General features: G+C 40.2%; 1 protein-coding gene across 6 annotated transcripts in view; it reads right to left on the bottom strand.

Moving 5' to 3' along the window:
• Positions 1–1,826: 1,826 nt before the first annotated feature.
• The window catches only part of ABCA1 (ATP binding cassette subfamily A member 1), a 146,169-nt gene continuing 122,818 nt past the window's right edge, over positions 1,827–25,177 (bottom strand). For all 6 annotated transcript variants that reach the window (XM_061426389.1, XM_061426387.1, XM_061426391.1 and 3 more), the window contains 18 exons: positions 24,615–24,647; positions 23,339–23,444; positions 22,309–22,383; positions 21,672–21,841; positions 20,082–20,259; positions 17,951–18,066; positions 17,720–17,864; positions 15,998–16,121; positions 14,207–14,336; positions 13,820–13,940; positions 12,969–13,031; positions 12,085–12,191; positions 9,722–9,863; positions 9,233–9,367; positions 7,489–7,592; positions 6,790–6,882; positions 5,844–6,087; positions 1,827–5,213 (listed from right to left, as the gene is read on the bottom strand). In XM_061426389.1, the coding sequence (XP_061282373.1) occupies positions 5,073–5,213; positions 5,844–6,087; positions 6,790–6,882; positions 7,489–7,592; positions 9,233–9,367; positions 9,722–9,863; positions 12,085–12,191; positions 12,969–13,031; positions 13,820–13,940; positions 14,207–14,336; positions 15,998–16,121; positions 17,720–17,864; positions 17,951–18,066; positions 20,082–20,259; positions 21,672–21,841; positions 22,309–22,383; positions 23,339–23,444; positions 24,615–24,647 (2,227 nt within the window). In that variant the 3' untranslated portion in view covers positions 1,827–5,072. The remainder of the gene's footprint in view (positions 5,214–5,843; positions 6,088–6,789; positions 6,883–7,488; positions 7,593–9,232; positions 9,368–9,721; positions 9,864–12,084; positions 12,192–12,968; positions 13,032–13,819; positions 13,941–14,206; positions 14,337–15,997; positions 16,122–17,719; positions 17,865–17,950; positions 18,067–20,081; positions 20,260–21,671; positions 21,842–22,308; positions 22,384–23,338; positions 23,445–24,614; positions 24,648–25,177) is intronic.

The following is a 25,177-nucleotide window of genomic DNA, read 5'->3' on the forward strand; positions in this document are numbered from 1 at the left end:
CTCTTCACTGGCCAGTCCCTCTGTTCTCTTTGCTGGCTTGTCTTCTCAATGTGGGTAGCATCTCAGACCTCAAGCATGTTCTCTTCCTTCTCTCCAGGTAAGCTCCTTCACTCCCGAGGCTTAATCATATATATGATTGACACACTTTTATCTTTTTTCCCATATTTGCCTCTGAGCTCCAGACTGAAATACCAACTGCCTAGTTTGACAAACTAGAAATCACTTTGATATCTCTCTTTCCCTCATCTCCTTCATGCAGCCTGTTGGCTGTGTCTCTAAATAGATCCTCAGTGTTACCATCCCTCCCTCTGTCGCTATCATCCTGGTCCAAACCACCATCATCTCCTACTGAGCACCGCCCCCATCCTCCTACTGTCTTTTCTTCCCATATAACCAACAAAGTTCTTTCTGAAACAAAGATTGGATCAAACCACTACCTTGTTTAAAACTCCCCAGTGGCTCCCCATTGCACTCATAATAAAATCCAAGTACCTTAAAGACCTGGACGATGAGGCCCCACAAGTTCTGGGTCCTACCATCTCTGATTCCATCCCCTATAACTCGGACACTAGAATTCTCTCCAACTCGCCAAGTTCTTTCCCACCTGTGGTTTTTGCACAGAGTGTTCTTTCTTCTGGGAGCATTCTTCCTCAGTTAACATTCTTCCTCAGTTCAGTTCAGTTCAGTTGCTCAGTTGTGCCTGACTCTCTGTGACCCCATGGACTGCAGCACACCAGGCTTCTCTGTCCATCACCATTTCTTGGAGTTTTCTCAAACTCATGTCCGTTGAGTCAGTGATGCCATCCAACCATCTCATCCTACATTCTTCCTACACACCTTCCAATGTTGGCTCCTGTTTGTTTTGTTTACATTTGAACTTAAATGTCACTCCGCAGAAGCCTGACTCCTCTCTGTCACCACGCGATATTTTCTACTTAGCACTTAGTGCTATTACATTTATTTGCCCACACATCCACTGTGACTATAACTTCTTCAATGAAATTCAAGTCCATTAGAGCAGGAATTCTGTCTTCTTCAACACTGTATCCCCAGAACTGTAAGAGTATCTGGTGCATGATAATGTTCAGTAAATATTTGTTATGTTATTGCAGAATGAGACTGAAGTGATTTTACAAGGACAATTTTAACTGGATACCTAACTTCACCAAAAGAATCCTCTGCTAACTACTAGCGGTGTCACTCTGGACAAGTTCCTTATTCTCTGAGCCGTAGTCTACTCCTATGTCAAATGGTACTATTTACCTCATAGGCCAGGTTCTGAGGATTAAATGAAATATCTGACAACACAGTAAAACACTTGAAAAGGATAGCTAATCATCTCAAGGTTTTTCATATTCAATGTGCACATTAGCATTCCAGTTTCCAGAGCTTTTTTTAATCTGTAAATGTTTATATACAAAGAGGGTACACCCATGACAGTCCTTGTACTTTTGGTTGAATAAACAAAAGCTCCATTTTGCTGCCTTTGTGCTTCCTCAGTATCAAGGAAGCAATGACATTTTTATTAAATGGCTTAGCTACAGAGTAATTGTGGAGATCTCTGCAGCTTCATGATCATTAAGCAGAATAAGTTTACCTAAATCCTCTTAAACTGAATCATGAAAGTTCCAAACACCCTCTATTTTCAAGTAGTCCCCTTGATTCTCTTGTGATTAACAGGACATTTAGTCTTTTCTAAATTTCTGCTTTTGATCCAAGTATCCTCCCTTCTCCAAGCAGACACTTCTTACTTCTGTAATGACTTTATAAGCTTTAACAGTAGGTGGTGCTATGAATGCACGAAAATAAATTAGTATAGACCACAATAGAACCATCACAGGTTTATTTCGTGACTTATAACAACATAGAAATATGCCTTTTTTTAATACTTTCTATAAAGTTATTGACAATACAAAAATTTTTTTCTTTTTTTTCTTTTAATGAAAATGATTTAACTTAGAAATCTATTGTGAAACTTTTGTCTAGTTTTGCAATTCTCAGATATTCCAGTGCAAAAATAGATCCCATTACAGACAGCATAAAGTGCTTGGAATGAAGGGTCAATGATAAAGAAAAAGCACAAAAACATGGTTTAATCCTAGGGTATAAGAAGGGAGAACAGAATTCTTAAAACTTATGGAAGTATAAACATTCTATAAAAAGGGATGCAACAATTCTGAAGAGAATTAGAACAATATTTCTATAATACTATATTACTAGTAAATGGTAACAAGAGTAGAAATTAATATCTCAATGTCAAAGTGGTTCAATATAATATGACACATGGCTCTTTGGAAAAAACATTTTACCTGATATATACAACCACAAGAAGAAAACAGACAAATCCCTTTAGTCAATGATTACTATGCAGTGAATGTTGTGCAACATTTAATAGTCACAATGCATATGCCTTCAGTACAGATACTGAAATACAGTAGTTTGAGGTTTGGTTATTGGTTTTTTAACAATGACCTATGCTGGGTATCTGTATATAGAGGGCTTTGTTATTGTTTTCTTTTGTATTTTTTCATATTCACAGTTAATAAGGCTTCAGGTGTCCAAAAGAAGCAAAAGCAGAAATCTCTGAACACTTACAAAAAAATTTTTTTTGTTAAACTCACATGGTTACATTTCCACAGGGATGATATAGAAATTTTACTTGACTGAGCAGAGTTGGTAAAAATCTCTACTATAATTAGGCTTACCCAGAAAAATTTTAAAGACTGCAATTTGGATATCTAATAACAGTACTAATGAAGTAGATGAGTAGCTGTAGATTGTTTCTAGCTTAAGATAGCTTTTAAATCCATATTGAAATGTTGCATTTTTCAAAGTAGTTCACAGTATCTTTTGATTTTTTTTTAATATGGCCTTGAAGTAGAATAATCGAAAAAAAGGAGCTGTTCATGGTTTTAATACAATACAGATTTAGGACATGATTCTGCTGAAATGGGGAATCTAGCAGAAGCTTAATTTTGGAAAATACTAAACAAGGAGAAACAATCATTCTATGAATTTTATATCATTAAAGACAGCATAAAATATGAGGTTAGGCCAATAATTATTGGGAAAATGTCTTTATTACTTGTTTATCATTTTAGAAAATATTGTCAATACTCTCTAACGGTCATTTTCTTTTCTCCAAGCAACAAGTTGCATGATAACATGCAGTAAATTTTAAAAGAAAAAATGTATACTTGGAATAGATCTGAAATCTTGTACTTTAGAATTAATACCTAATTTTTTAAAAGGAAAAGACATTAGTAATGATATTAAAAGATCAGTTTAACTTCAAACAGTATTTCTTTCATAATTTTGTTGTCTCAAGACAGATAACATTATTTTTAACAAGTATTTACTGACTATAAACAATTAAACTGACTTGGAAAAGTCTGAAATAATTTTCATGTGGGGGGGCATTTGCTTTTTTTTTTTTTTCCCGGGATAGTGACTGAAGAGAGAAAAAATTTGAGATTGTCAGAATGGGGTATCTGAGATTTTCAAAGCCAATATTCAAAGGTACTAAATGCCATAAGCACAAGTTTTATGTTATTCAACAAGTTTTGAAGCTAATCTTGTGACCCTATGACATAAGCTTTCTTGCCTTTTACATTGTTGTTATTTTCAAAAAGTGGGCTTCAATATTCTTTCAGTGGGTTCCCACAACCACAACAAAACCTGTATTTGTAAACCAGTTATCTGATGAACATGGCACAGGAAATCTACTGAAACTTAATTTCTCCCCACGCCATCCATCCATACTCACTCAGTTATAACATACACTCAAAGAATACTTGACTAATGAGCTTATACTAAAAGTATGCTTAATGATCTTAAAGATGCTTAAATATAATGTTGTCATAACATCTTGGCCATCATACTGTTTTCAAGTGACTAGGCATTAGTCAGATAATCCATTTGCAAACATACGTGAAAAATTAAAGCTAGCGAGGCAGTGTGGCCATACTCCTCTGTGCCACAGGGTTCTACAAAGAGGCCACTCTAAATTTTCAGAAGTCACTAATAGAACTTACAATTCCAAATAAGGTTAAAAGTACAAAGATTGTTCTCAAAATACAACTCCATATTTTCATATTCTAGATTAATTCAAAAAGCCAGAAATAATACTATGCTTGTGTCAAAGGACAAGATCTTGAGATGCACTGTACCATGTTAGTAGACAAGCAAGACAAATGGACACAGACTTCCCTTGATTCCAAATACATCATCTCTTTCATCACATGCCATGGCCTCCCCAGCTCGCAGCCCCAACAATGTGGTTGCTGATTCTTTGCTTCTTACCTGGATCTAAGTATACTTAGAGTCCCAGAAAGATAATCTTAGAGACTCATGGTTCCAAGCAAGGGACAACAATGAAACCAAGTTTTGCTTTTGCATGTCATCATGCAGTTTGCATGTCACCATCACCAGAGCAGCTCAAAGAGGGAATCAAAGCAGGACTTTCCCCACACATGGCACTATTTCATCACCCGTATTTGATGATGTCAACAGACTGAGTAGCGCAGCTCTCACAAAAGTGTGCAAGGCATACCATGGTGCTTCAGGCTTTCTGAGAAACTTGGCACTAGTAATTCTGGCACACTCCTTGCCAGCAGTGGCTATATCACCGGGAAGCCAGTCTCTTGGCATGGCATGGCATAATGAATGAGCATGTGCATGCCTTTGATTTTGAAAAATAATCACTGGCCATGATCACTTGATGAATTATTGTTGCAACCCCAGTAAAAATACAAAGGAACGAAAAAAGTATGTCAAACTCATATGTCCACTGGGTTCCATACTAGAGTTTCACATGAGTATAAGGTAATAAACTAAATTCAAGTCTTTTTCACTCGAGAGCCATATGAGACATAGGCTACAAAGGCACTGCCCTTGTAATGGAATTTTGTTTTCATTGCATTGAATTGCATTGCATTGAACAGTATCAGTACAGTATCCAGTTTACTTCTTCCCACAAAATCTTCTAGCTCTTTCCTCTGGAACACTTCACATGGTACAAAGGAAGGTCTAGTTTCTCCTTTCTTCCAGCCACCGTATATGGACAAGATTCTTCATACATAACTTTCTTTCACTTTCTCATCCTGCAGGAAAGATGTGAGGACTGCAACGTCCACTACTGTCTGGTTTTTGTGTAATGACAGGTCCTTTAAGTGGTCATCATCACTTTGGTCCTTGGCAAAGTTTACAAATACCTGTCAAAATAAAGACGAACCATTATAAACACCTCTAACTTGCGCTCTCTTTATTCAAGTTGCACTTTTCCCCATGTGGAAATTAGGCCACATAGAAGAATCTGAGATTGAATAAATAGATTAACTAGAAAACTTTGTGTAGGACGGAGAAAGGAATGATTAAAAAAGCATTAATCATTAAAAAAGTAAAAAACTGCCCTTATATATTGCCCCTCCAAATCAACCAACTGCTCAATCATCTATTTACTTTGACTCATACAGACTTGATTAAAGGGAAGGGGGATGAAAATTAACATTTGCTGAATAGCTACTAAGGGCCAGGATCTCTTTTGTACCTGATGTCATTTAATTTAAATGGAATACTGTACTGGGCCTAATACCTGCCCATGGCAGATACTCAATAAATTGCAGTTTTTATGATTAGTATGACAATTAATTCTCATAATAACCCTATGAAATCAGTAGCATCATCTCCCTTTTCAGATTCAGGGAGGTTAGGTAAAAAGCATAACTAACAGTAGACAATCAGGAGTTCATGCTCAGATAATCTATACTGTTCTAGGGCCCATAATGAAGGGGGAGGAGTCCTCACCCTGAAAAGCAAATCTACTTTTGACACTCAAAGCTTACTTGGTCAAGTGTTGTCTGAGAGACAGAGTAGTCTTCTATGTGGAGTCGCTTTTTGCTCTGGGAAAGGATGCTGAAAATCCTGGCCAGGGAAGACAGTGAAGACGGAAGCTGGTACTGAAGCATGTTCCGGTGCTTCTCCTTCAGGACGCTTCCTGGAAAGGCGAGTTCAAAGAACTCCTGTACAGGCTTCAGGTCAGGGTTCGACCCTGCTATTCGTACAACTATTGTATAACCATCTCCAAACCTGAAAGCAGGAAAAAGAAAATCCTAAAAGCAGGGGAAAAAATTATCCTGAAAGCAGGCAAAAGAAAATCAAATTGAAGACTCTGGGGAAACTTCTCAAAAGAATACTTAACTCTTGGGTCCTGAAAGAGAAAGTGGTCCCTGCCAGACCCAGAAATCAGTTTCAGAGAAAAGGAACCAGTTGTCATATACTGAATAACCTATTCTATTTGAGCTGCCTTGCCGAGTGCTTTAGACATGACTTCATTTAATCCACACTTGGACCTGTGAAATGTTACGGAGAAACTGAAACCTAGAGTGTTGGTCACTTGCTCATGATACAAAACTCAGACGTGGTAGGGCTGGGGTGTGGACCCAACACCAGTCAAACCAACTGGTGTGTTTGACTCCAAAGTCTATGCTCCAACTTTACTGGCACGTATAAATCTTCCCATTATATCTCTATAACAAAACCAGAAAGTAGCTATTCCTAGAATACTGACTCTCAGAGAGGTTAAATAACTTGCCCAAGTGCATACAACCAGTAAAAGGCAAAGAGAGAATTTGCACACAGCTCTGCTGGACTTCAAAGTCCTCATTCTTTGCCCTACACCATTTTGTTCAGTTTATTCCCTTGGTTTTAGAACCACCATGTATACATTCACAAAAGAATAAATACACAATTTCTCATTATGTGGAATCCCAAAGAAATTGTCTTTGTTACCTATTTTTCAGATGTTGAACACTGCCAAGACACCTGAACCGCCCGTTGACCATAATGGCCATCCTAGTGCAGAGAGCTTCACATTCTTCCATACTGTGGGGACACAGAATGAGGTTTAGTCCGAGAAAGATGCTCCTGTAACCATCAGAACATCACCATGACATCTGGCGTTTCAGAGAAACAGATTCTTAGCTTCCTAGAGTATAACTGCATCCTGCTAGAAATTTCATGAAGATGTAGGGGAAATAATGCTCACTGCCATGTCGTTTACAATTGTCAAGAAGCTGAGAATTATCCAAGTGTCTACACAGAAGAGGAACAGTTAGGTAAATTAGGGTATATGCTAATGGAATACTATTCACTAATAGCTATAAGAAATGATGACACATCTCAACTAAACAGACTTGGAATACTGTTCTCAATATTGTTAAGTGAAAAAGAACTTGGTATATATGCCAAAGCTTGCATTTTTGTTTGTAAAAAACATATACACTGTGTATAGATTTGCAGAGGAAAACTTTGCAAAGATATATTGCCCAATGATAATAATAGTTGTCTCCTGGTGATACATCAGGTGATCATAATTTTTTTTTTCTTTGCCTTTCCATGTTTTCTGTTCTTACACAGTGATCATATATACTACTTGGAAAAGCTAAAAATTATACAACAACGAAGTCAAGCCGACTCTTCACTACAGACCTGTGAGAGGTAAGCACTACTGATCTCCCTTCCTTGATGATACTTAGGGCACAATTCCACAGGAAGCGCCGGGCTTTAGGGTCCATGCCTGTGGTTGGTTCATCCTGTAAACAGAACAGAATAAGTCTTATTATGTGTTGGAAAAAAATCAAAGATAGGTTTGGTCTTAAATGCAGAAGCATTTTAGAAATAGCCTAAGATTTAACTTACCATTCTATTTATTTCCTGATGGATCAAAAAACCAGACCTTACATAAAAGCATATTTCATACTTGTTTTTAACCAGTTCACTTTTATAACTGTCACTGAAGTAGAAAACTCAAATTTAATTTTGGTGAAATTAAATTTCTCCAAATAAACAGAAAGGAAAAGGGAAAAGTCATTTAGTTTCAATCATCTTTTCATGACTGAAAAGCATATACTAAAAATTATTTTTGTCTGAAATGCTACTGAAGTCAGTTCAAAAATTGAATAAATTTTTTTTTTATTCTAGTTCACTCTGGCTTAGCCTGTTATACTCTACTTGCTGGTCTTCAGTTCCGTTCAGTTCAGTCACTATTTGTGTCTGACTCTTTGTGACCCCATGGACTGCAGCATGCCAGGCTTCCCTGTTCATCACCAGTGCCCGGAGCTTGCTCAAACTCATGCCCATCGAGTTGGTGATGCCATCCAAAGATCTCATCCTCTGTCGTCCTCTTCTCCTCCTGTCTTCAATCTTTCCTAGCATCAGGGTATTTTCTAGAGTCACTTCTTCACATCAGGTGGCCAAAGTATTGGAGTTTCAGCTTCAGCATCAGTCCTTCCAATGAATATTCAGGACTGATTTCCTTTAGGATTGAGTGGTTTGATCTCCTGGAAGTCCAAGGGACTCTCAAGTGTCTTTTTCAACACCTCTGTTTTGTTTATAGTCCAACTCTCACATTCATACATGACTACTGGAAAAACCATAGCTTTGACTAGATGGACCTTTGTCAGCAAAGTAATGTCTCTGCTTTTTAATATGCTGTCTAGGTTGGTCATAGATTTTCTTCCAAGGAGCAAGAATCTTTTAATTTCATGGCTGCAGTCACCATCTGCAGTGATTTTAGAGCCCCCCCGAAAAAAGTCTGTCAGTGTCTCCATTGTTTCCCCATCTATTTGCCATGAAGTGATGGGATCGGATGCCATGATCTTAGACTTGCTGCTCTTAGAGAAACAAATTCTAAATCTAAACACTCTGGATAACTTTAAAGCCTCAGTACAAGGCTTCTTCCTGTAATAACTTCAGTGCCCTTCTCCTCTACAGAAGAAAAAGGTCAAAGGCCACTGTTGGTCTGATCTTCTGTTTTCCATTTATCCATATTTAAGGAACTATGACCCAAAGGTGCTACTTAGGAATCCTGAAGCTGTAACAACATTCTCCATCTCCAGAGGATGAACACATAGATGGCATACAGAATGGTCCAAAGAAAGTTAAATCCTACACCCAGCCTCAGTAACAGTTGTTGGGATTCTCCATGCTGGAGAAACAAGGTCCCTGGAGTATCTCCCTCTCTGGAACATCTGAGGGTAAGGCAGATACACCCCATGTGTGTTATGAAGAGGGACGGGGAGCTTCCCTCTGGTTCTCTGAGGCTATTCCTCATCGGGTGAGGTGGGGCTTGCCATTGCCAAGCCAGTCATGCACATCCTGGACATCCAGGACTTTAGAATAGAGATGCTTTCCATTCAGGCCAGAACAGGGTTTTCCATTCAGTCACACTCACCAGAAACACCACTGGAGGCCCACCAATCAAAGCCATGGCTGTTGAGAGCTTGCGCTTATTGCCTCCACTGTAGTTCCCAGCATATTTTTCTCCATACTTCACAAGGCCCAGTTTCCGAATCGCCCACTCGCCAACCTAAGAGTGATAAAAAAGCGCCATTTGGTAATTTTATCATGCTTTCTTACACTTGCGTGTGAGAATTCTTTCACTGAGCAGGACCAGATTCTATACAATCATGACCTGGACAGTGCCTGCAGCACAGGGAGCAGCACTCTCTCTCTGCCCTCCAGAGTGAGCCTGATCTCCCATACCTACCCCACCGCCGCAACTTCCCCCTTTGAAAGGAGCTGCAAAGAGCCAGCACTTCCTGTCGCTGCGTCCATAAGGATGAACAGCCTGAAGCCAACGGCCATGTGTGAAGGTCACAGCCAAAAGGCAGGCTGTCAGGATGCCAAAGGAGGCAGGCTGGCTTTCCGGTGCCCACAGTACCTTGCCTACTTCTTTCTCCGGGACTCCTCTCAAAAGGGCAAAGAACTCCACGTGTTCTCTTCCAGTCAGCAGCTCTGTGATGGCATCAAACTGAGGGCAATAGCCCATGTTCTGATGGACTTCATGGATGTCTGATAAGATACTGCAAAGAAAAGCAAAACTGGTCAGGCTTTTAAGCATCTTGGTACTCTGGTCAGACCATCTTGCCTAACATTCTATTCAGTGTGCTTGTGCGTGACAAACAGACCAGTGAGCACACTTGCTTCTAGCTTCAAGGAACAGCCTTTCTGCCCTCAGGATGCCAGCCCCTCCTGGAAGTCAGGGTTCCTGCCTCCATCCTGCCTAGTCCTTTCCCCTGGTTCCCCCAACACCTCAATCTGCAAGCTTGGTCCCATTTCAGAATTCCCAAGTCCACCCCAACTGCGGCGCTATCTATATCAACGATCTTAGTCACGCTATCCAGGGGCTTTAACAGGAAGTGTCCATTCCTGACTTGATTCTGTGGCCCAGTCATATGCACCATGTGCTCTGTTGCGTCATTTAAGCCAGAGGAGGCCCAGCAATTTGGGTGACTTCCCTCTGCTTTTTGCTGCCTATACACTGACTTGGCCACAGCAGGATCCAAACCCCATAGTACTGCTAAATATTCAATGCAGAAACTCCCCTGCTTTTGAAGGTTTTCATGAGAACTTGATGACAACAAAAAATGTAACTACAGATACAATTTTACATATACTGGTGGGGGCAGCTTTTAGGCCCCATGAAGCCAATCTAGGGTTAAGGATCCCTGATGTAGGAGGAAGCTCAGTGTCACATCCAGTCTGATGGCTGCACTTCAGTCACCTCTGGAGAGCCATGGGTTCAGCCTGTCAGCAGTATTCATTCCTCTCTGCACATCAGTTAGTAGGCCCAGGTTCAATGTTTTCCAGAAGTGAAGTGCTCACAGACCCTGTGCCTAGACCTCACAGCTACACTGCCCATACCAGTCTTCAGAACCAGGCAATGTGATGAACCTTAGTTTGGACCAGTTATTGCTACTATTGCTATATACCCCAGGAGCCTGGTACTAGAAACAAACCTGGGGAAGCATGTATGTAGCCTCAGGCCTGCTATTCTAGAAATTCTGTTCTCTTAAACCGCCTTTACACTGTTACTAAAACAAATATAAGATGCAGAGAAAAGTCATGAGTACATTAAGTTCCTTGATGTTTTCAATTTTATTGGCTAGTAGCCCTTTGTCCAAATTGTGAGCCATCCCCCATTTGTACATTATAAAATAAATTGAGTGGGTCACAACTAGTATCATTAAGACGGCATGGCAGAGAGTGGAGTAAGAAATACTGAATGCACTACAAGCAGTAAGAGTAGGGAGTATTTTACCAAATTATTTAAGCTGTATGCCTGTTTACATGTTTTTGTGCATTTACTTGACTGAGAGGTAAAATGTATTTGCTATTATAGGACATGATCAAAAAGTCTGAAAGCCACAGATTTGTACCACTTCTCCATATAAAAAGCCCAGAGAAGTTCCACATATTTAGAACGCTCGAGGGTTTCACTTTCAAAGTTGCCCAGCAGGACCGTACTGTAGGCATACTTTACTCCTTAAGATCAGACTGCTCAGAGATCTCTGCGTTCTCAAGTAATAGCCCAGTGGTAGCATCCATTGTTGCTATGAACTTTAGCGGGCAGTTTCACAAGTATATAACCTTTTATCTTGATGAAACAATCAAAATGAATACAAGGACATACTTAGTGAAAAACAGAAAAAAATATCCAACAATTAAGGAACTGGTGAAATAAATGCCCAACAATAAGGAAATAGTGAAATAAACTACAGGTACATGTACATAGAGGCATTTTATGCAGCAATGTAAAATTCTACATCTTAGAATATGTAACCCACTGGGAAAAAGTCATCATACAGTCACTAGCAACAAAAAACTAATTTAAAAATCTAGATCTAATATAATCTCAATTTTATAATGTATTTATATGTGTATATAAAATAGAGATTTGGGTTGATGGGAATGTTGTAAAATTGTATTGTGATAACGGTTGTACAACTCTGCATATTGCCTAAAAGTCACTGAATTGTACTCTTAAAACGAGCAAACTGTATGGTACATAACTTATACCTGAATAAATCTGTTAAAAAAAATAAAGTGAGACTAAAAGGAAATGCAAATAGTTGTTATCTGTAGGTACTGGAATTATGGATTTTTATTTTCTTCTTTACAGTTTACTATATTTCAACATTTTTAGAAACTATACAGTGCTGTTATATCAACAAAATCACAATATATTCATTTAAATAAAGTTTAAAAAAGTCTTTGTGGCAAAATGCAGACTTGTTTTCTCACCTATTTTTGTTAAGGAAAGCATCTCCTCTGGTAACAGTGGTATCTCCCGTTAACATCTTGAAAGTTGATGATTTCCCAGCTCCATTAACACCCAGAAGTCCAAAGCACTGAAAATGATTGGGTCAGTAATATTAGCAAACTACTAAAAATCTGAATATAAATGACTCATAAATAGTCACTTCAGCTTCATTTTTATGTAACATGATCCTAAAATGTCACTCTTAATGAAGAGTAAAATATTTTCCAGGTTTTCAGAAGTCATATTGATGTTTAATCATACATTTTATAATGGAATCATTTTAAATGTGGATGTGTTTGTAAATATTCTTTGAGTTGTTGGGTTAAAGCCAAAGTTAATGAGTAAAAAAGAGTAATGAAAGCCAACAAGTCAAATTTCACCATCGAATCTAGCTAAAGGGCATACAAGAATACAAACATAAATAGAAAATCTTTTTTAAAATCTATTTGAATTCATTATCATCTTGAATGGATCATAAAATCACTTTCTAGATGAACATACTTTTCTTAAATTGTCTGAGATTATCCAAAATTGTTGATACACAGGGCCACTAGTTTTGATATATGCATGCGTGCGTGCTTAGTCACTTCAGTCATGTCCGACTCTCTGCAACCCCATGGACCATGGCCCACCATGCTCCTCTGTCCATGGGATTCTCCAGGCAAGAATACTGGAGTGGGTTTCCATTTCCTTCTCCATTTGATATATGGGGCCCTCAAACTTTCAATGACTGACTGCTACACATAGCTATAAATGGAGTAGCCTTTTTAAATCACTTTAACTTCTTACAGACATTGTTGCTTGACTGGAGTAGAGACAGTCTGAATTAATAGGGGCAAACACAATGTAGGTAAAGTGCCTTTACCTCACCAGGAGGAATGCCAACGCAGATCCTGTCAACAGCAGGTTTCCTCTTTCTTCTGTATACCTGCAACCAGCACAATGCAAAGAGTCATGAGCTGCAGTGACTCATGGCTAGCCCAGGCAACTGTGGGAGAGGGAATTGTGACCTAAACACACCACGAAATTCAACTCATTGATAAGACTAAGTCAGATACTTGATGTGCCAAAGCCTTGGTCTGTCTCTGTGGCAACTGGCTTTTGAATAACCCTGATGCTCAAAATATAAATGAATTTCTTTGTATTTTTTTAATCAAATATCAGACTTTAAAAAATATATTTGTCATTAACATCTACATAATTTTTATTTAATATAAAGACATTGCAGATATTTTAAAAATTAAATTCTATGGGATAAAAATTTGTTATCAAAACACTGCAAATATTGAACATATTACAAAAAAGTGAATTGTTGTTGTTATGGCACCTAGGAAGGGTGGAAATAGATCCTCCTTTTAATCAATGGGGATTTACCAGCTTTTTTGAAATTCAAAATCAATCATTTATTCTCCCAACTTCAGCTTTGACTCGATATACAATATTAGATGTTTTAATAACTAACACATAAATGTAAGCATGAAGAACAAACATACTCAAGAATGAGAATTCACTTTACAATTATTCTCAGTAGGATTTCTTTAATTAGAGAAGTCTCCATGGTGTATTTTAAGTAAAATTAAATTGACAGAAACTTGGTATAGATGCACATTTTAGGAAGCATGCTCCTTTTATTAAGTGCGTCAGCAAAATGCTAGTTTCTAACATATAAAGCTGAAAAAATTGAAGGCAAGTTGTAGCCTGTCTTCACTGTCTCACCTTAGTCAACTCCTTGATTTCCAAGATGTCATTCTGTCCTCCACCATCAAGAATTCTCTGTCTTTCCCTCTTCACGTCTTCATCCTCATCATTCAGAGGAGGAAGCTTTGCCTTTACAGGTCTTAGGAGGAAGAAAATTAAGAAGAAGAAAAAAATCAACCTTTCAAGTTATTTTATAAGTCCAAGACCCAGTTTCTACATCAGTCCTATAAAATCCTCACTCCAGCATTGTCAGTACTGTTGGTCAGGGGATGCCCAAAATTGGGAGAATCAGTTTGATTATCTGCTTTGAGTTCAAGTCAACCCAACCACCAGTGAGTGTTTCCCTGTGCTCCGTCCACTGTGACCCTCAACCAGGTGCTCAGTGAGTTCTGCAAGAAAGCTCACCTGGGCCTGATGAAGAATCGGTACTGGATCAGCACAGTGATGAGGAAGAACACCACTCCTTCCACAGCCATGGCAAAGAGATTTCGTCCCACTAAGTCCCAAGACAGTGGTGAGACAAAGCGGTTCTCCCCTGGACACAGTGCAGATATCCAATCAGAATGGAGGCACCAAAGACCAAAGCCCTTGCTCAAATTCAGGCTCAAATTTACCTATGTTTTGAATCCAGGTCTCCCGCATTGCAAGTGGATTCTTTATGAGCTGACCCACAAGGGATGCCCAAGAATACTGGAGTGGGTAGTCTATCCCTTCTCCAGCAGATCTTCCCAACCCAGGAATTGAACCAGGGTCTTCTGTATTGCAGGCAGGTTCTTTACCAACTGAGCTACCAGGGAAGCCTGTTTCTACAAATGTTTATCACCCATGATAGGGATCTGATCATGGCACACATGGTAAAGAAACCACCTGCGAATGCAGGAGATGTAAGAGACACGGGTTCAATCCCTGGGTCAGGAAGATCCCCTGGAGCAGGGCATGGCAACCCACTCCAGTATTCTTGCCTGGAGAATCCCATAGACAGAGGAGCCTTGTGGGCTATAGACATAGACATGCAAAGAGTCAGACACGACTGAAGCCACTTGGTATAAGGACGAAAAAATAAAGGAGTCATCAGTTTCCAAGTCTGACTTAGGGTAAGGTTTTAGGGAAGCATACTGCAATGCAGTATCAATCAGAATTTCAAAGTCAACATGTATTAGATCTGTAACTTCATCTAAGAAATCTAATGCTTCCTTTTGAATGAGACATGCCAAAAATTCTTTGTGAAAAGACAAGCAATTCAGGGTAATTTTTAGGGTCAGTATTTTAACAAATTATTAGCTTCACTAAGAAAGATTAGAAAGCACATTAAAAGATGCTCCTTTCAGTAGCATATAATGTAATCTAGGGGTTTCCCTGGCGGCTCAGACGGTAAAGAATAGCCTGCAATGCAGAAGACCTGGATTTGCCCCTGGGTTGGGAAGATCCCCTGGAGGAGGACATGGCAACCTACTCCAGAATTCTTGCCTGGAGAATCCCCATGGACAGAGGAGCCTGGTGGGCTACTGTCCATGGGGTTGCAAAGAGTCAGACAGGACTGAGCGACTAAGCACAGCACAATGTAAGCTAGTAACTCAATTCACCTCATTTTATATAAATATTCCTTAAATTCCTTATATATCTCCTTTGTACCTCCAAGCTTAAAAAAATAGTCCCTCTTCTATGCCCATTAAATAACATGGCCCACCTAACTATATGAGCAAGTTGATAAAGAATAGTAATGTGGGCACAGGAGAGATATTTTTAAAGACTCTAAAGGTAGAAGGAGCTGCAGTAAATTATCTTTTTGTAGACTGTATAAAAGGTAATATATGACCCCATCTGCACGTCCATGATTTTCCTAATAGAGCCAAAGTTTGCATCTTTCCTTTTGATTCTCTGGCCTGTACCTAATTCTCAGAGCTGTGGTTTGATTTTTCCAATGACTTTGACAAACCCCACCAGTGGTATCAGGCACTGGGTCCAAGCTAAAACCAGTATTTTCCCTACCTCCAAAACCATGTTCTCACCTTTCAGACAAAAGGCTGCATCAGACAAGACCCAAGCCACAACCAACTGTGCCGACATGAGCCCTATCAGCGGAGGGAGGTCCTAGGCCCAATCACCAGCCTTTTTCCAAAATAAAGGCCAAAGTCTCAAGACCCATAAAAACTCCCATCCCTATTAAAACATCCTGTAGCCACTGCTGTCACTCACCAAACCTTTCCAAGGCATCAGCCATTGCCTGGTTTTTCACCATGTCAATGAGCCCCCGTCCCAGGCAAAAATGTGGGAAGATCAAGAACACTGACTTCAGGATATCATTGATGTTATTCAGCTTCTAAAAAAAATAAGAGACAGACTGTATGTCTTTTGTGACTCAGGCTAAAAATTGACCAAGGTCTAAAACATAAGAGTGAAGAAAAAGTTTGATTCCTTGAGGTCAAACTGAATCTTTGATTCAGATACCAATAAACAGCAGCAGCCATAACTAATGATATATAATGTAGCAAAATTTTTGCTCTTTAGAAAATTTGGAATTAATGTTACAAGTATGGGAGGAAAATGAGCAAGGTTTAGAAATATGATTGCATTTAATCAAAAGCAAATCCAACACAAAACATTTGCTTAGCATTTTAAAAGCAAACTGCTCATGTTTGGGTCAATATATTTCGGTTTCAGGATTTTGTTGGAATTTAAATAATTCTTCTCAAATACATCAATCCAGCAATGGCCAAATACCTAACAACTAAGTAAGCTGCTAAGTGCTGGATGCACTGGGCTAGGGTATAGGAGAGATAAAGATGAATAAGAAACAGTCTCTACTCTGAAGAAAAGACATATGGAAACAGGAAATTACTACATAATTGGATGTGTTGTCCTGGAGGCATGAACTGTGTGAGCTTTGGAAGCACAGAGAAGAGAGAGTACCTGCTATACGGCAGGTAAGCAAAACTTTAGGTTGAAGCTTAGTTTTGACAGAATTGGGTGGTAGCTCACATTGTTGGTGAGGAGCTCCAACAACAGAGTGGCCACACTGCCACTGATGAAGAGGTCACACTGGTGAGGACCATGTGGGCTGGGCTGGGGATCCTGAAACAGGCCTATGGGACTACGGAGGGTTTAAGGAACCATTCGAAGGAACCAGTCGAAGCCTACCAGGTTGGGAAAGGGTGTGGTGGGGACTGTCCAGGAAGGATTACACACCTCTGAAAGGCCTTGTGGGTTAAGTTAAGGTGTCTGGACAAAAGCAATGACAACAGGAGTGGACAGGAAACCTTGTTTGAGAGAATCTGTAATTGAAGGAACTGGCAAGGTCACCAACTGAATGTGGGAGAAATAAGCAAAAGCAAAGCATATAAATAGCTCTAATACTGCCAGCTGGGGTGACTGGGGGGATGGTAATGCCATCCAGTGTGACAGGAATGGCAAGAGAAATACTGGGTTCTGAGGGAAAGATGACTGGGATGTGACCAGTCTAGGGTATCTTTCAGTTAATCTAAACAGAGCCACCCAATGGGCAAGTGAGACTGTGGGGCAAGAGTTCAGTGGAGGAGTCAGGGCTTAAGGCACAGATCTGAGAGAGAACAATGTGAGACACTGAGAGGTGGTGGTAAAAGCTTCCAGAATGAACAATATCACCCAGAGACAGTACCTACAGTGGAAAACAAGATGGCAGAGGACCAAATATTGGAGAAAGCAACATTTAAACAGAAAGGAGTATAAAAGAACTTGTCAAAAGAAACAGAAAGATTTGATCAGAGACACATAAGGAAAAGGAGAAGCAAGAGATGCTATGCAAACCCAGGAAAGACAGACTGCAAAAGTTCAGACTGGTCCATGCGGTCAACGCCACAGGCAAGTAGAATACAATCATGATAAATACTATCCTCTGGCTCCAGATATGGTCATCCCAGCATCTCTTCCCCCCGAACTCACATTGTTGGTGAAGAGCTCCAGTACAAACGTGGCCACACTGCCATTGATGCCGATGAAGAGGTTCACGCTGGTGAGGACCACGTAGGCTGTGCTGGGGATCTTGAACACAAAGGAGGCTGGGTACATGAGAGGTGTGATGGACCACCTGGTGAGGCACAAAGACACATGTTGGGTGTCCTCCACCGTCTTTCTGACAGAGGATTCCCTATGCCCCATCCAGAGGTGCCTTACCCATACAGCAAAAGTAGAAGAGCGAGCACAGGCAGGTTGGTGGAGGACACATAGGACTTCTGCTGGAAGCAGATGAAGATGATAATGACCAGCGTGGCAGGAACCACGTAGTTGCACTAAAAGTGAAACAAGGAAACCAAGGTCACCCCTAAGTCAAAGACACAGCACATCTCAAGTCTTCACCATCACTGGACAAGAAAGGGCAGATAAACATATGGAAGAATAACTCTGAATTAATGAAGCCACAAAAACTATTAATCAAAATACCGGACAGCACATTTTGACAAGCCTTTTACCCCCGGCTGATTTTATAAACTGCATGTCCTTTCTGTCTTTCCAACAGATAAGCCAAGGTGTCACGCTCAGTAAACTTACTGAAGGATGGATTCGCAGTCAGAGTAATTTCAATTTCACAGGCAGCAAGTAAGCTGCCATTACTCTTCCCGAAGATAATTGTGTCTGTTTCATCATTAATGCTATATTAGAGTCTGCCCAAGTTCAAGCTCTCTTGTAATCTATTTATGAGGTAAGCACTTATAACATCAATGTCAGGACAGTTTCATCACACCAAGACTAATTTTAAAGTCTGTCCTGACAGTGTCTCAAGCATTAAAATGCAGAAATAAAGACTTGGCCACAAGACAATTACAGGAATTCACAGCTGGCAGAGCAGAGCACAGGCAGGGAGGTAGCAGTGGGCTTGCCAGCTGTTAGGAGAATTTGTAGCTTCAGACTGCAGGGCTCTGTGCCTCAGTCCCATCCTACTCAACTGTGTTTTTCAACAACTTAGATGAAGACACGCTTACAGCAAATTTCAGAGGTTCTACAGCAGGGAGAGATGGATAATGTACAGGAAGATAATAGTGTTCCTGAGTCAGGGACTTGATCTTTCATCTCTGAATCTGTGATGCCTGGCAGAGTTAGATACAGTGACCAGTCAGTATGTATGCGCTTACTCAATAAAGCAATCATTGGATTAAGACAAAAAACAAAACAAATGGACATCCCGTAAAATTCAGTTTAACAGGGAAAAAGTTTTATATGTGCTTTAAAAAACCTTTATGTTTATAAATAAAGCTATACATAAAGGTTGAAAAAAGTCAACTGCATTAGTAAACAGTGAAAAAGACCCCATTTAACAATACCTATGAAGCAGAGGTTTCAGTTCTCTATAAGTTGCCAAAAAGACCACACTACTTCCAAAATGCAATATCCTTGGGCTGAGGAAGAGGAGTACAGGATAAAGATCAATTGCCTCTAGACCCGTAACCATTTGGATGACAGACTGATTATAAGGCCAATTCTAGGCTTTGTTCTTCAAAGAGCACATTAACACTACGGAGTATGGGCCACAGAGAGGCAATCAGGTCAGAGAGTGACAAGTCTGAGAGGCTTGCTATAACCAACACAGACATCATTATCATCACTCACACTTCTACAGTGCTTTAGAGATTACAAAGTGTGTTCTCATATATCATCTTATCTGGGGAAGATTTAGGTTAAATGATAGGTGTCTTCAAATATTTGAGAGTATAGCCAATGGGAGAAGAATTAAATTTTCTGTGTGGCCTACAATTAATGGAACTCATAGGGAGATATATTTCAACTCTGCTTTATAAAAATAATTTGCACTTCAGAATTCTTTGACATCCTCCATATTGGCTCAAACAGAAGCATTATATTACAGCTGACATGAAAACAGATTTGCAATGGACGGATCAGCTTCCAGTAAAACAGAAGATGTTTTCAAATGACAGATTGAGTTCCTGGTAAGACAAAGAATATCCTGACTCTGGAGGTTAAAAATCTATCAGACAAGTTAGAGGCACTGACTTAGAGTTCTGACTGAGAGTGTTCCACCTCAGTTCTTTAAAAGGTTGTCACTTAGGGAATGAGATGGTGGTGGTATCCGTTGCAGTCCCTTTGGACTGATTTTCTCTGGTGTAAGATCAGCTGTGTGCTGAAGGTCATGTTTGGTGACATGAAAGTGTACAACTGTGCCTGCCTTATCCTCTTTCATTCATCTTTGATTAGCTAGAACATTTCCTGGTGAAGGCCAGAAGCCCTTCCATCCATCCAATCTAGAGCCCTGATGGAGGTTTTTGAAGCAGCAGCAGACGGGTGGTCTTACCATGTCCCAGACAAAATTGGAGAGCCAGTAGATGACAGGCTTCACTCCACTGATGAACTGCAGGTGCTTCGCTTTGCTGACGCGCTCCTGGATCAGGAACACGACAAAGCTGGCCGGGACAAAGGACATCGCGAAGATGACACAGATGGACACCAGGACGTCCACGGATGTGGTCATCCTGAAAAAGACAGTGCAGCTGAGGGCACAATCAGAGCACACGTGCGCACACACACACGCACATGCACGCGCACACGCACACACACACACATCCTGAAAAAGACAGTGCAGCTGAGGGCACAATCAGAGCACACATGTGCACACATGCACGCACATGCACGCGCACGCACACACACGCACACACACACAAATGTCTGAAGCATACACACACACACACACACACACACACGAATGTCTGAAGCATACCCCAGGAAAAAGATCTGTTCACCACATATATTTCATTCAGGGGTAAAGATGATTATTTTCAAGCAAAAAAAAAAATCTTGATAATTCAAATGCAAAACTGCTTCTACTGAGGTCAAAGAGAGTCCACAGCCAAAACAAAACTATTAAAGGAAGTCTAAGAGTGGCCTAATAACATTCACTTTGTTCTACTATTCTTGATCTTTTATGACAAACAAGCTATAAATTTTCACACATAAGGGAGTAGTGTAGCTTGAAAACTAAATAAAGCAGAAATATTAGTGTGAAACTATTCAAACAACAATTTGTGGCTGTAAATGAGTTTGACAACAAAAGAGCATGGCATATCAATCTAACACAAAAATTCCATCAGATCCTTATTATAAGAAAAATAGCCTTATAAGCCCATTAAATGGGATACAATATAAATTATTTCTTTGTATAAATTTCATATAAGCTTAGTATAAAGATCCTAGTGACATACATTGATAGTCCATACAAGTGAACCAGAAACTATAACTGTGCCATAGTCCATAAACAAGAAAGGAACCTAACATGTATTGAATATCAACCTTGTGCTGAAGGCCGGACTTGTCCATTTACATGAAATGCCTCACTTAATACCATATATCTAGAAAGTTTAAAAAACCAGACTTAAACCCAGATCTCTATGATTTCAAAGGCTGTACACTCTGAACTAGATCATACTGGCTTTAACTCCATACACACATACACACACTTATACACGCATACATGCTGTCTCTCTCTCTCCCTCTCCAGGAATTAATAAACACACAAGCTAATAAAAGTGTGTTTCACTAAGTTTAAAAATAGTTGTTTCGAAACAAACGAAATTGATTTTTTAATTAAACATTAAGAGTGAGTTAAAATATTTTAGAATCATATTAACAATTTAACTTACTTTAAATGAATTCACTAAATGTACTAATGGCTTTAATATATCAGAGGCATCTATCTTGTGTAGTTTAATCTCTACCCAGCCAACTCATAAACTGATCATTTTTTGTCCAGAGCCTGGACCAACCCAGACATACATAACGTACCTACTTCCCCATCTGTTACTCTACAACCAGCTTCACACTTCTCTCCCCTGCACCACAATTCCCCCAACACCCTCCCCTCTCCCAAATCAGACACAGCGACACTTACAGAGCCACTTCTGAGAGCTGCTGCTTGGTGAGGTTCAGCGGGTGATTGAAAGCAGTAATCCCATACTGGCTGGGGTTCGCTCCCTTCTGCAGATTGGCCCGGAGAATGGCATTGTTGATGACATTCAAGAAAGAGCTGATGGCGTGCCAGCCCTTGTTGTTGAACCACACCTGAAATAAAACATACCAGATGCAAAGTACTGCTCCTAACCTCTGTTCCCGAAGGCAGGTGCACACACACAAAACATGCACATAAACTCCAAAAATTTCTGTCACACCCGAAGACAAAACATGATCAGAGAACATGGTAAAGAGGCAGGGTGTGCCCAGCACTGACCGTGAGGTCAGGCAATATGCTGACTTTCTTTAATGTATTTAATCTTCACCAAAGCTTTGAGGTAGACATGGTTATTGCCTCCATTTTATAGATTAGGAAACTGAGGCTTAAACAGGTTAAGTATCTCAGTCATGTTCAAAATGGTTCCCCTAGTGTGACTAGCAGCAAAGCAAGTTCTTTTTACAGCCTTACCGATAAAGTTACTAGACTTTTCTGTCATGAATCAACATTATCATGAGCTGACACTTCACAGCAACACAGGAATTATTGTTCATCAAGCCACTGGAACAAAGAACTTTACCTTGACGTTATTTTTTGTGTCCAGTCCTGTCATGAACCTTCCCAAGCTGCTGAGAAATCGGTCTGCAGAACTGTCCTATGAACAACAAAAAGCTGCCTGAGCTGGGATGGTTCACAGAGGAGGAGCAACAGGAAGTCTGGAGTTTGTGGACAACGGGACAACCTTGTGAAGGGAAACACGGCTACTGCCCCATTCACTAAAATGCAACTTGAACCCTCTAAATAATAACTGGCTCCTGAAAAATAAGTGACTGGAAATCTAAAGCACTGATGTTGCCACGAGTCATAGGTCTTAAAGGAATCAGAGGGAAACCCTGTGATTCAAAGTCCCAAGAGGCAGATGTCAGTCTGTAACTGGTGGTAAGGGCTCTTCATCATGTTCCCTTAACATCACCTGAAGGCCCCCAGCTACAAACATGTAGATGCATCAGATATGGGGTCTGTGCCTCAAGGGACAGATTCTAGGACAATCCCTGCTGTCTGTGACCCTGGAATTCATATCATCTGACTTCCAGTTCCCACTTAGAAATGGGAAACTTGGGATACAGATAAAGAAAATGAATGTTTATCAAGTCCTAAAACTAGCTGCCGGTTTAAAGAAAGTGATTCATTTCCTGTTTAACCAATGATTGTTTTAGAAAAGTATGTTTGATGCCCAGTTTCTCTGTTCACTGGCTATACTTAAGTTATTCTGAGAGATCTAAAATCTCTGAACTTGCTTTTTTTCTCAAGCATTTTTTTGTTTTGTTTTGTTTTGGCTGCATTGGGTCTTACTTCCCTGACCAGGCACCCTGCATTGGAAGTACAGAGTCTTAACCACTGGACCACCAGGGAAGTCCCTGCACTTTCAAATAGTAAGTACATACTGAGTGACTCAGTCTTGGCCGACCCATGATCTCTATGATCGGTGATGGTTTTGTTCTTGAAAATCTTAAACAATAAGCTACCAGGTGATCAGATCTACGTGTCAACTACTCCCATGTACCAGCAACTCAATTTCTGTCTGACATGTTTTAGGATGGGTACTGTACCTTGACCACCTTCAAGTGTTTCTTCATTTGCTTGATGGCATCATTAACTTCTTCACTCGGAGGAAGTGACTGAGAATTACTGGCACCCAGGGAAAATCCACCGTACCTAAAAGAATAGCCTGACATTAAAACACAGGCAGTGTGGGGCCCACTGTCACTCAGCAGCAGACACTGCCTGAGGATGTAATGTTCAATTAGAGGAACTGTATGTTCAAAGTAGGACCAAAATAGGACTCAGAGAAAGTTTCACCTTGGTCTCCTCTAATGGATCCTGGCAATCTCTTAACTCTTATACAGCTTCTGCCCAAGTTGGAGGGACCTGGGTCTGATTATACACAGAATGAGACATCTGAGATGTTGAGGAAAGAATGCTCATTCATCTCACAGATGCTCCTCCCACCTCTGGTGGCTCAGGCCTGAACATGAGTCTCAAGGCAAGCAGATGGGGAGTCTGGATGAGAGGGAAGACATTGGCCAGAGAGGCCAGGGAGGGCTTATAGATGGGCTGTGGCCCTTTCATAACAGGAGAACCACAGAAGGTTCTGCATCCACTCTACTCAGTTATTCAGTAGGTCCTAGCTCTTGGGAAAAAAGGAAAAGAAGAAAGGTGGAAGATAGGGTCAAAAAACAAAGTTCTGAGGCAGCCATGTAAGGCTCTCATTTCTCATGAGTAATAATGGGCTTCAAGGATGCTTCCTTTGTTTTTTTCCCCAGTCCCATCTGCTTCTTCAAAACTCAGAGGGATACGGGCAGGGGTGGTGGTGGAGGGTGGAGAGGAGAGAGCCTGACTGCAGCAGAGGAGAAAATGATTCTTACTTTCCTGATGGAATTCTGGTCTTATTTCCTAACAGAAACATTGTTATTTTAAAAAACTCAGAAGGATAAATGAGTTGAAATGCAATGAACATAGATGGTTTTGAAGCCTCCTATTTCATCTAAGACCTTCTTGGTTATTACAAAGACCTGAAAAATAGTTCTTAAGCCCCTAGGTCTCCTAGGAATCTGATTTGATAATTTTAATTAGCATAGGTTTTTCCCTCACATCGTGCTTCCTGTCAAATCCCTAGAGACCCACAAGGAACTTCTAAATCTCCTCAAGGAAATCAATATGCGAAAATTCCAAAGGCCTCTGAAGTGGCAGCTGGGCACTGAGCTAAGAGCAAAACCACCCCTAAACCAACAGCTTCCCAGGGTCCAAGAAAACTGCATCAAAATCATCCTCATGAGCTTTAGGAGTCAAGGAAGCAAAAAGAAAAGCACAGAGGAGTCAACTTACCTAAACTCATTCACCCAGATCTTGTTCTTTAAGCTGTAGTGAGGGCCAAAGACAAAGAAACCAGAAATCAGTCCAAAGAAACATTGATCCTTTTCCTGATCATACAAAAGTTAGAAATATCTACCTGGGGATACAACAAAGGGACAGAAATAACTCTACAATCAGGCTGGTGTGGTAGGGTTTTGCCACTGGAAAGAAGCCCTAATCAGCATGTCTTTTCTTCTCCCCATATTAAAACCTTATTATTTTTATGAAGGTCATGCCTTGTATTAAAACAATTAAAAAACCAACAAAGACGTGATCAAACTACAAAGTTTTTAAATTCAAAAATAATAGTTCAATTATGGCTAACATATGGAGAGATTATGCTTCTTTCTTGGAAACTAACAGTAACCGTCATTCAAGCATACCCTTGTTATTAAAAGTCACTAGAACTCCCAACTTAGGGGACCAAATATAACCAAGCTGATGGGAAGGAAGCAAGAACAAACATTTTCTGGGCATCAGCTAAGTACAGCAGTCCCCTCCTTAATTGGAGGGGACACACTCCAACACCCCCCAAT

The sequence above is a fragment of the Bos javanicus genome, chromosome 8, assembly GCF_032452875.1.
Source record: "Bos javanicus breed banteng chromosome 8, ARS-OSU_banteng_1.0, whole genome shotgun sequence".
In the NCBI taxonomy this organism is placed as follows: Eukaryota; Metazoa; Chordata; class Mammalia; order Artiodactyla; family Bovidae; genus Bos; species Bos javanicus.